Source organism: Lontra canadensis, unplaced genomic scaffold, assembly GCF_010015895.1.
Source record: "Lontra canadensis isolate GAN:19392208 unplaced genomic scaffold, GSC_riverotter_1.0 scaffold35, whole genome shotgun sequence".
NCBI lineage: Eukaryota > Metazoa > Chordata > Mammalia > Carnivora > Mustelidae > Lontra > Lontra canadensis.
In genome coordinates this window covers 3129698-3141006 of record NW_022631029.1, presented here as the reverse complement: position 1 = coordinate 3141006, position 11309 = coordinate 3129698, and the positions used below count along the sequence as shown (strand labels likewise).

General features: G+C 57.8%; 1 protein-coding gene across 1 annotated transcript in view; it reads left to right on the top strand.

Moving 5' to 3' along the window:
* The first annotated feature begins 652 nt into the window (after positions 1-652).
* IQCN (IQ motif containing N) overlaps positions 653-11309 on the top strand; it is a 14977-nt gene continuing 4320 nt past the window's right edge. Inside the window, exons 1-6 of the mRNA XM_032868489.1 lie at positions 653-1010; positions 2966-3098; positions 4225-10017; positions 10057-10157; positions 10197-10229; positions 10308-10451. Of these exons, the coding sequence (XP_032724380.1) occupies positions 3086-3098; positions 4225-10017; positions 10057-10157; positions 10197-10229; positions 10308-10451 (6084 nt within the window). The 5' untranslated portion in view covers positions 653-1010; positions 2966-3085. The remainder of the gene's footprint in view (positions 1011-2965; positions 3099-4224; positions 10018-10056; positions 10158-10196; positions 10230-10307; positions 10452-11309) is intronic.

The following is an 11309-nucleotide window of genomic DNA, read 5'->3' as shown; positions in this document are numbered from 1 at the left end:
AATCAGAGTACAAACTATGTGTCTTTTGCTCTGGACCCTCTCATGGCTCCCCCAGTGCCTTCTTGATAAAACCCACACTTTTTTTTTTTTTTTTTTTTTTAGATTTTTATTTGGAAAACACAGCAGGGGGAGTGGCAGGCAGAGGGAGAGGGAGAAGCAGGCTCACCGTGCAGGGGGCCCGATGCTGGGCTCGATCCCAGGACCCTGGCTGGGATCATGACCTGAGACCAAGGCAGGTGCTTAATGACAGAGCCACCCAGGAGCCACAAAACCCAAGCTCTTGGGACCTCTCTGAGGTCCCACCTATTCAGTACTCTGCCTCCTGGCCCTCTTGTCCCTTGCCTCCAACCACACCAGCCTCCACATCCCCTAATCGTGCCCAGCTTCCTCTCACCTTGGGCCCTTTGCCGGTGCTGTGTCCTCCACCCGGGATGTCCCTCCCCCAGCTCTCCTATGACTCTCCTTCTCCTCCTATGGAACTCAGCCCGTCTACCCCTTCTTTGATTCCTGCCTAGCCATTTCACACCCCCAAATTATTTGAGTTGTGTGTGTCCCCAGGTCCAGATCAGGTCCCATTACCAAGTTAGGTGTTCAGAGGCACCCGGCAGGTTCAGTCAGCAGAGCACATGACTCTGCATTGTGCAGCTGTAAGTTCAAGCCCCACGTTGAGCGTAGAGATTACTTAAAAGAAAAATCTTTAAAAAAAGACAAAAACAAAAAGTGAGGTGTTCAACAAATACCTTGAGACACATGTAGGGGAAGAATTTGGGGCCCCCTCTCTGCTCAGAGCCCTAATTTTCTGTTCAGGACAGGCAGGTAGTAGGAAGCAACCGCCATGACGGTCAGCACTGATCTAGGCCCTGCCCCCATGTTGGGTCAGCCTTCTAGAACCCCCTTCCCCCAGTAGCTGATAGGGATTGGCTGGAACTTGGCTGTGAGTCACAAAGCCATTGTGGCACCAGGGCCCCAAGGCTGGCCATTCGGGCTGGTGGGTTCAGCTTCAGGGGCAGGTGAGTGGGACTGGTGGAGGGTTCGGTGGGGGGTACACGGAGACTGGGTTGTTCTCCTCTGGCCCCCATCATCCTCAGAGCCCCCTTGGGCCCTCCAGGACACTTCAAGGAGTGGGTCAGCTTCTCAACCCCTCAGAGCAGGGGCATTTGGGGCTCCCCAAAACCTGATGGTGTGTTTGTCCATCTGGGATCCCAGCCTGGGGCACCTAGGATGTTTCCTTGGGAGGCTGGGAAAGTGGTCTTAGCTTTTGTGACAAGGAAACTGAGACTCAGAGGGCTTTACTCAAAATTGCCAAGCCAGCCACTTGGCTTACATGTCTGGGGGCCCCTATTCCTTTTTCCTGTCCCCCGTAATCACATTCCTCTCACTCTGCTGTCTGTTCACTCATTCTGGTTGAGTTCATTGAAAGGGCTGAATTATGTGGTTGGTGAAACCGCAGAGTCCGGGATAGGCCACTTCAGATCCTGAAGCTGTTCTCTCTAAGATCTGAAGCTTGGATGGTACTCATCCAACTATCCGTCCATCCATCTGTCCACTCATCCATCCACCCACGCATCTACCAATAAACATCTATTGAACGTCTATTGTGTGTACTGTTTTAGGCACTGGAGGTTGTACAGCAAACAAAAGACACGGACATCCCTACCCATGTCCTACCGTAGTTCAGTGGGGGAGACAAATCAGAAATAACTTAAAGAAATAGGGGCATCTGGGTGGCTCAGTGGGTTAAAGCCTCTGCCTTCAGCTCAGGTCATGATCCCAGGCTCCTGGGATCAAGTCCCGCGTTAGCCTCTCTGCTCAGTCAGGAGCCTGCTTTTCCCCTCTCTCTCTCTGCCTTCTGCTCTGCCTACTTGTGATCTCTGTCAAATAAATAAATAAAATCTTAAAAAAGGGGGTTCCTGAGTGGCTCAGTGGGTTAAAGCCTCTGCTTCGGCTCAGGTCATGATCTCAGGGTCCTGGGATCGAGGCCCACATTGGGATCTCTGCTCAGTGGAGAGCCTGCTTCCTCCTCTCTCTCTGTGCCTGCCTCTCTGCTTACTTGTGATTTCTCTCTGTCAAATAAATAAATACAATCTTTAAAAAAAATCTTAAAAAAAAGTAAGAAATATGAAATGTGGCTTCTCTGGGCCTCAGGTTCCTCCTCTGTGAAAGGGGGACAATGACTGCCTACCTCCAGGAGAACCAGCCTCAGACCCATTTGCTGTTATGATTCAGTTCACACTGATTCTTGTTCTGAATGAGCCCAGCCCATTTGGGGTTTGGGGTGAAGACGAGGCAGGGCAGGACATTCAGGCCGTCACGTAGGTGAAGCTAGAACACTTATTGTGAAAGGAGGCAGCACATGGGTCTTTGAAAACAAATCTATTTTGATCATCTTTGTCTTGAAGTATTTAGTCTATTAGCACATCAGTCACTGATGTGGTTGAATTTAGATCTTCCGTCAGTGGGCATTTGGATGGTTTCTGGTTTGGGGTGAGTACCAACACTTGTACCTCTTGAATGTAGATATCAGGGTGGAATAAACAAGTTGCCTCTAAGATAGCGACAATTTCCCCAGGTGGCCATGATGTGTCCACTTTTCAATTTCAACCATTTTTGTGGATCTGGACACCAATTCTAATGGCTGGATAGCACACCATTGTATGAATGTTCTGTTTAATTTAAGCCACTGTGCATTTGAGTCGTTTTCAGTTTTTACTCTTCATAAGCAGTACAGTGATGAACATCTTTGAACATCCTCCTTTAAGCACTTATAACTGGTCCCCTAGCAATCACCTTTCCGGTGATTTCTAGTTGTTTTGCTTTTACGTACAAAAGAACACAAGTGTAAACTTCTTTGTACATTCACCTTTGTGGACTTAAAAGTTTTTAGTTTTTGAGATGTTTTTGGGTTTTTTTGTCCTTGTTTTTGTTTCTCTCTTAACATCTCTTCTCCCGTTGGTCTTGAGGACAGAGCCAGTCAAGGGCAGTTTTGCTGCATGTTGCATGGGATGAAGGGCTGAATGAAGGCTGCTTCCTCTTGCAAGCTGGCCTCTGAGATTGTACGTTCTCCTCCTGCTCCTCCTCCAACTCTATGGCCCTCCAAGGTATGAAGATATCTGGGAAAGGAATCGGCTGTTTCAGCCAGAAAGAGGGTGGGGGTGGGGCTTCTGCCCAACAAACATGCTCCAGGTGACATATCAGGGCTGTTTGGCAGTATCCCAGTTCCCTCTGTACCAAGGTGCTTCTAGAAACCAGAGTCGCTCCCTCATTCATCTACCCATCCATCTGCCAGTGATGTACCCATCGTCTGTCAGTCCTCCACCATCCATGCATGGATCATCCAGCACACGTCAATCATTCATTGGTCTCTACACCAATTCCTTCAGCCCTCTCCATTCACACACTCCTTTATCGACTCAGATCTCGTCCGTCCTCTACTCACTTGTCTGTCCATCCATTCATTCCTCCCTCCATCCCCCTCCCTCCCCTACATCCATCCACTCATTCATTCATTGATCCATCCATCCATCCATCCATCCATCCATCCGTGTGTCCATTTCCTTATTCAATGATCTGCTCATCAATTCATTCATCAGCCCCATCTCCCTACTTAGTCTTCCACACGGTCCTTTACCCATCTTTCCAACCCATCTAGCATTCCTTTATCCAGATTTATCCATTCACTATCTAGTCATTCATCCATCTATCCACCCAGCTCGGCCACACATTTATGAAGTTAGCCTCCCACCCAGCACGCACCTGTTCCCAGCCCGGAACCAGGCCCTATGACTGAGAGGGGGACAAGGAAATGACTCAGACCTGGTTCTTGCCCTCTAGGAGACCACAGTAGATGGGGAGAGGCACACATGCACACGCGCGCGTGCACACACACACACAAATAGGAAATTTCCCAAATAGTGCGATCAGTGCTATATTCACAGTACACTCCAGATACAAAGGAAATTCAAAAAGAAGGTGGTTGGCCATTCAGCTGAGAAGGCGCACTGTTGCCAGTGTCTAAGTGGCCACAGGATCATGAGGGAGACATAGGTGCCGAAGGCCACCTGGACAAGTGGCTGGGAGAGGGCGGGTCCTGTAAAGGTGAGGAGGAAGATTTCAAGGCATCAGGAACGAGGAGCTGTAGGTCCCCAGAGCACTTGCTCCAGCCAGGAGCCCTCTCGTTTGTACGATCCCCCTCTTTGTCCCCCTCTATGCCACCCCTGCAGACAGAGCTGACTCGCCCAGGAACCAAGACAATGCAGGAAGCAGCACAGCTACCGTCGTCACCGGATGGGCAGAGCCTCTACCAGCCCCAGTCCGTCTCCAGTCTCCAAGACAAAGCAGGGACACTGAGTCCGCAGCCTCAGCATGAGCCAGTTGCGTCCAGGGAGACCCTTCTGCAACAGCATGACAAGGATGTGACGGTACCTCGTCACATCCCACGTCTGCGGGCTGTGGTTGAGAGCCAGGCCTTTAAGAATGTGCTGGTGGACGAGATGGACATGATGCTGTCCCGGGCGGCCACCCTCATCCAAGCCAACTGGAGGGGCTACCGGCTCCGGCAGAAGCTGATCTCCCAGATGAAGGCAGCAAAGGCCATCCAGGAGGCCTGGCGACGCTTCAACACCAGGCGGCTCCTCCATTCTGGCAAGCCCGTGGGAAAGAAAGTGAGTGTGGATGAGGGTGACATCCCTTACCACGCCCCCCAGCAGGTGCGGTTCCAGCCTCCAGGAGAGGTCAAGCCTCCTGTGGCCCAGCCCGTCATGGTGAGCAAGGAGACCCAGTTCCCTTCCTCCGACAGCCTGGACACCTGCACCCACCAGCTGGCCCTGCTCCAGGCCCAGGGTGGTCCCCAGCCTGGCATGCAGGCACCTGGCTCCACTGGGGGACCCAGCGTCACCTTCCTGCCCCACCAGACCATTGCCATCAGACTGCCATGTCCGGTGAATCTAGACGCAAAGTGCCACCCGTGCCTGATGACGAGAACCGTCAGAAATGCTTGCCTTGTCCATGTAGAAGGGGACATGGTGAAGACCAAGCAAGTAACCACCAGAGCCAACAAGACAGGAGCCCCGGGGCCGCCCCCATGTGGGAGGTATGCCCAGGCAGTTCACGGGTCCCTCAAGACCCAGACCCAGGGCCACGTGGAGACAGAGGTCCTCAAAACCCCACCCCAGACAGGCCCAGCCCTTGTGATAAACAAGACCGCGCCCCAGATGTATCCGGCGACCACGATGACCAAGACCCCGCCCCAGCCATGTGTGGCGCCCATGGTGACAATAGCCAAGACCCCACCCCAGGTATACCCAGCAGCCCCGATGACCAAGACCCCAACCCAGATGAACCCAGCGGCTGCTGTGACCAAGACCCCACCCCAGCCATATCCTGCTGTTGCAATGCCCAAAAGCCCACTCCAGTCGTGCCTGGTGGCCATGATGAGCAAGACCCTGCCGCCGCCGTGCTCCACGCCCACAGTAATGATAACCAAGGCCCTACCCCAGACTTACCCAGTGGCCCCAATGGCCAAGAGCCCACCCCAGACGTGCCCGGTGGCTGCGATAGTCAAGGCTTCACCCCAGACATCCCAGCCAGCCACCATGACCAAGACCCCACTTCAGTCTGGCCTGGGGGGCAGGGCGAACAAGACCCCAACCCAGCCATGCCCAGTAGCTCCCATGTCCAAGACCCCCACCCAGATGCGACCCACAGCCTCAATGACCAACGCTTCACCCCAGACACGACCAGCAGCCATGATGGCCAAGATCTCACCACAGATATGCCTTTTGGCCTCTATGATCAAGCCCCCAACCCAGACACGGCCTGTGGCCACCATGGGCAAGGCTCCACCCCAGACGTGCCCAGTGCCCGCCATGGCCAAGACTCCAGCCCAGATGCGCCCGGCAGCCCCGATGACCAAGACCCCACTGCAGACATGTCCAGCCGCTGCCATGGCCAAGACTCCATCTCAGATGCTCCCAGGGACCTCCATGACCAAGACCCCTCCCCAGACGCGTCTGGCAGCCATGGTCACCAAAACCCCAGCCCAACTTCGCTCCATGGCCGCCATCCTCAAGACCCTGTGCCTGCCACCTTCAGCAGCTGGAAATCTGAAGTCTTCACCTCCGGCAACTGTGGCAGCTGGGATTCCCAACGCCTCATCCCGCACGTGTCTGAGCGGACCGAAGGCCAAGGCTACGGTGAACGCCAAGCAGACCGCCGGGATGGTCCGGGTCTCTTCTCACTCCTACCTGGCTGAGGGAAAGGTCAAATACTTTAATGCACCACATCTGGGGGCTGGGTCCCCCAAGGCTCCAGCCAGGCCTCCTTTGGAAGCTGAAAGAATGAAGGCCTTTTCCCAGAAGCAGGTGAAAATAGAAACAGGGTCCAGTTCCAGTGTGGCCATCGAAATGTCCCGGGCATCCCCCTGGGTGAAAATGGCCGAGGACAGGAACAAGTCCTCGTTACAGACATGCCCGAGGACAGACGTTGTGAAGGTTCAGCCCCAGGTGTACGTGCCCATGGAAACGGCCGTGGTTCTGCCCCGGGCACAGCTGGCCCCGTGTCCGACCAAGGTCCCACCCCAGACACATCTGGAGACCTGTGTGGCCAAAGGGCTGCCCCAGGAGCAGCTGGCCACCTGTGCGACCACAGCCTCGTCCCAACTGACAGCAGCTCTGCCCCAGGCGCACCTGGGCACGTGTCTGTCCAAGACCCTGTCCAAGACCCTTTCCCAGGCCCATCCGCCCACCAAGCTAACCAAGACCCCGTCCTTTGCACATCTGGGCACGTGTCTGACCAAGGCGCAGTCCCGGGCGCATCTGGCCAGCAGAGTGATAAAGGTCCAGTCCAAAGCACATCTGTCCACCGAGCTGACCAAGGCGCAGTCCCAGGCCCAGCTGGTCACAGAAACAGCCAAGTGCCTCTACGCAGCCCAGCACTCGGCCGAGCTCAGCGGCAAGACCCAGTCGCAGCCACTCCTGGCTGGGTTCAAGGTCTCCACTCAGCCCTGCAAGCATACTGGTGCCCTTGGCAATCTGCCCCGAGCCAAGCCAGAGGACAGACTGACCCAGATCCAGCCCCACAGCTATGTGCAGGGCAAAGGCACCCAGGGCCCAAGCCAGGGGCCCTGCGAGACCCAGAGCACGCTGGTGCCTCTGGTGGCCTCTGCTGGACACCCCACCTGTAACATTGAATCCTGGGGTGACAGTGGAGCCACCCGGGCCCAGTCACCGATGCCCGGCCCAGCCACACCCTGTCCAGAAGAGCTGGCTGCCTCCCAGCTCGCCTCCCTGTGCGCCGAGCTGGCCGCTGAGCTGGGATCCGAGGAGGACCTCCGCGCCCTATTGACCAAAGCCCTCTCCCAGGGGCAAGTGAGGGCAGCCCTGAACCAGGCCCTGACCAAGAAAGCCCTGGGCTCCACGATGGCCAAGGCCCTGCCCCAGGGCAAGCTGGGAACGGCGCTGATGAAAGTGCTCTCCTGGGGCGAGCTGGGCCTTGCGTTGTCCCGCACCCTCTCCCCTGGCGAGCTGCGGGCAGAACTCACCAAGGCCAAGCAGGGTAAGCTGGCGGATGTGCTCAGCAAGGCCCTGACGGAGGAGGAGTGGGCCGCTCTGAGCCAGGCCCTGTGTCAGGGGGAGCTGGGTGCTGTCCTCAGCCAGTCTTTGTCTCAGGCAGCCCTGAGGACTGGCATCGTCCTCCCCAAGGCTGCCTCGAAAACAGCAGGAAGCAGGATGTCTGTGATTCCGGCCCCCGTGGAGGTGGACTGCAGGGGGATCCCAGCGGCCGCGTGGGGGTCCGCCGTAGGCCCCGTGAGACCACAGCCCAGCAAGGTCAGGGTTCCCCAGGACGGGGCCTGGGAGGGCTTCTTCACAGGCTGGCCTGCCGGCTTCTTGGAAGAGATGGGGGATGGGGCCATGTTCGGGGGGTCACCCTGCTCACCGGTAGTCTCTGTGGGTGCCTCCTTGGCCAGTAGAGTGATCTCTGCCATTCATCAGCATCCACTGATCGCTGCCCTGGACCCCAGCAGGGGTGGCGGCTCAGACCTACATCTGAACCCTGCGGTCAGTGAGGAAAACGTGCGCCTGCCCCCAGGGCCCAGTGAATTAGCATCAGATCTCAACCCCGTGGAAAGTGACACGGGCCCCAGCTTACCCAAGCCACCCCACCTACAGCCGCCCCCCAGTCTGTGGCAGCCGCTTATTGCCAATGGTGTGGGCCCAAGCACCAGCCAGCAGTCGGTGGTGGCTGGTGGCACAGCCCGGAGCTCCCATAGTCCACATGCGGTCAGCAGGGTGGCCCCGCGTCCGTGGGCGTCGTCAGGGGAGGGCCGGGCGGCCTCGGGTGCGCGTGTCGGGGCGGCGGGTAGGGGGAGCGCCACACACTCCCACCAGTGCGCCGCTGCCTATGGGGGATCTGTTTGTTGGTGTCAGTACCCCGGGGTCAACAAGGTGCCCTCCAGCATGTACCGAGCTTCTACCAAAGCTCGACGACAGCCATCCATGCTCCAAGAGGAGACCATGCAGAAAACTCAGTCCCCAAATCATAAACGGGCCTCCGTAGACACTAGGGAGAGGATCAACAAGGCCACCCCAGGGGCACTGAGGGGTGCCAGTGGGAGCAAAGTATCCCTAGGCCAACCCCAGACCCCCAAGACCGGTGACACAACCCTGGGTCTCTTGCATCACTCCATGGCTCCTGGTCATCGCTGGGCACTCAAGACTCAGGTGGAGGCTGGCATGTTCCCAGCCTCCCCAGGGAGCAGGTCAGCACGCACCCTTTCCCGCACAGGCATCCCCAGGCAGGAGAGGACTCGAACCCTGGGTGCCAGTGCCGGGGTACGCTGCGCTCCGGAGCAAGGGACTGGCCATATACTCAATGAAGTGGCCAGTTTGGCCCAGAGTCCCGACAATGACATGGCTGGAAGCCTCTCCCAGGGCTCCACAGACTATGGCCCAAATGTGAGTAATTCCCAGAGCTCGTTGCCTAGCGGCAGCTCACCCAGCCCCTCCACTATGTCTGTGGCCAGTCTGACGGCCGTGGACCTGGTGGAGGAGGAGTCCTGGGAGGCCAGCTTCGACACCCTCCTCTCTGGCGAGGCTGTGGAGAGTCCCCAGGGGCCTAGAGACAGGGAAAAAACCAAGAGAGGAGGCGGGGGACATACGTCTCCAAACCTCTACCCCCAGCCCTCTGCAGGCTCAGAGCTGATACCGATTCTGCACCATAGTTCAGTGTCTGGCCGCATGACCTTGAGTGTCCACTGGGGCTCAGATGATCAGGAGGAGAGGGATGCGTCCTCAGGCCAAAGCTCCATGGGTCTGACGGAAACATTGCCCCAGAAATCCTACAGGACAGGACTGACCAGAAGTTTGTCCTTGGATAATGTGGTTCCCACCATGTATCAGCAGCCATCTGTGGCCTCCAGGCTGACCTCAAGCCTATCCCAGCCATTGGTAGTCAGTAAGGTGGCCCCAAACCCAGGCCAGCCATCTGTGGTCAGTAAGGTCACCACCAGCCCATCTGAATTATCGATGGCTAGTAAGGTCATCCCTAGCCTAACTGAGCCATCTGTGTGTAGTAAGGTGAATCTCGGCCTGGACCGGAAATCTTGGACTAGTCAGATGAACCCCAGCCTCGCCCAGCCATATATAACCGGTGGGGTAGCCACAAACCTAGTCCAGCCATCTGTGACTGGTGAGGTAGCTCCCAGCCTAGCCCAGCCATCAGGGACCCATGGGTTTGCCCCCAACCTAGCCCAGACATCTATGACCGGTGCGTTAGCCCCCAGCCTAACCCAGCCACCTGTGACTGGTAGGGTGGCTCCCAGTCTAGCCCAGGCATCTGTGACCAGTGGGGTGGCTACAAGCCTAGCATGGGGATCTATGACTGGTGGGGTGGCCCCCAGCATAGCCCGGCCATCTGTGATCAGTGGGGTGGCCTCCAGCCTAGCCCAGGCATCTCTGACTAGTGTGGTGGCCCCCAGCCTAGCACGAGCATCGGTGACCAGTGGGGTGGCCCCCAGCCTAGCACGGGCATCTGTGACCGGTGCAGTTGTCTCCAGCCTATCCCGGCCATCTGTGACAGGTGGGGTGGCCCCCAGCCTAGCCCAGGCATCCATGACCAGTGGGGTGGCCCCCAGCCTAGCCCGGCCATCTGTGACAGGTGGGGTGGCTCCCAGCCTAAGCCGGCTCTCTATGACCAGTGGGGTGGCCCCCAGCCTACCCCAGGCATCTATGACTGGTGCGGTGGCCCCTAGCCTAGCCCGGCTATCTGTGAGCAGTGGGGTGGCCTCCAACCTGGCCCAGGCATCTGTGACCGGTGGGGTGGCCCCTAGCCTAGCCCGGCTATCTGTGACCAGTGGGGTGGCCCCCAGCCTAGCACGGGCATCTATGACCAGTGGGGTGGCCTCCAACCTAGCCCAGGCATCTGTGACCGGTGGGGTAGCCCCCAGCCTAGCCCAGGCATCCATGACCAGTGGGGTGGCCCCTAGCCTAGCCCAGCCATCTCTGACTGCTGGGGTAGCACCCAGCCTAGCCCAGGCATCTATGACCAGTGGGGTGGCCCCTAGCCCAGCCCAGCCACCTGTGACCAGTGTGGTGGCCCCCAGCCTAGCTCAGGCATCTATGACCAGTGGGGTAGTCCCCAGCCTAGCTCGGTTATCTGTGCCCAGTGGGGTGGCATCCAGCCTAGCCCAAGCATCTGTGACCAGTGGGGTGGCCCCCAGCTTAGCCCGGCCATCTGTGACCAGTGGAGTAGCCCCCAGCCGAGCCCAGGCATCTATGACTGGTGGGGTGGCCCCCAGCCTAGCCCAGGCATCCATGACCAGTGGGGTGGCCCCTAGCCTAGCCCAGCCATCTCTGACTGCTGGGGTAGCCCCCAGCCTAGCCCAGGCATCTATCACCAGTGGGGTGGCCCCTAGCCCAGCCCAGCCACCTGTGACCAGTGTGGTGTCCCCCAGCCTAGCCCAGGCATCTATGACTGATGGGGTGGCCCCTAACTTAGCCCGGGGATCTGTGACCAGTGCGGTGGCCCCAAGCCAAACCCAGATATCTATGACCGGTGGGGTGGTTCCTAGCCTAGCCCAGGCATCTGTGACTGGTGGGGTGTCCCTCAGCCTAGTCCAGGCATCTATGACAGGTGGGGTGGCCCCTAGCTTAGCCCAGGCATCTATGACCGGTGGGGTGGTCCCTAGCTTAGCCCGAGCATCTGTGACCAGTGCGGTGCCCCCCAGCCAAGCCCAGATATCTATGACTGGTGGGGTGGTTCCCAGGCTAGCCCGGCCATCAGTGACCAGTGTGGTGTCCCCCAGCCTAGCCCAG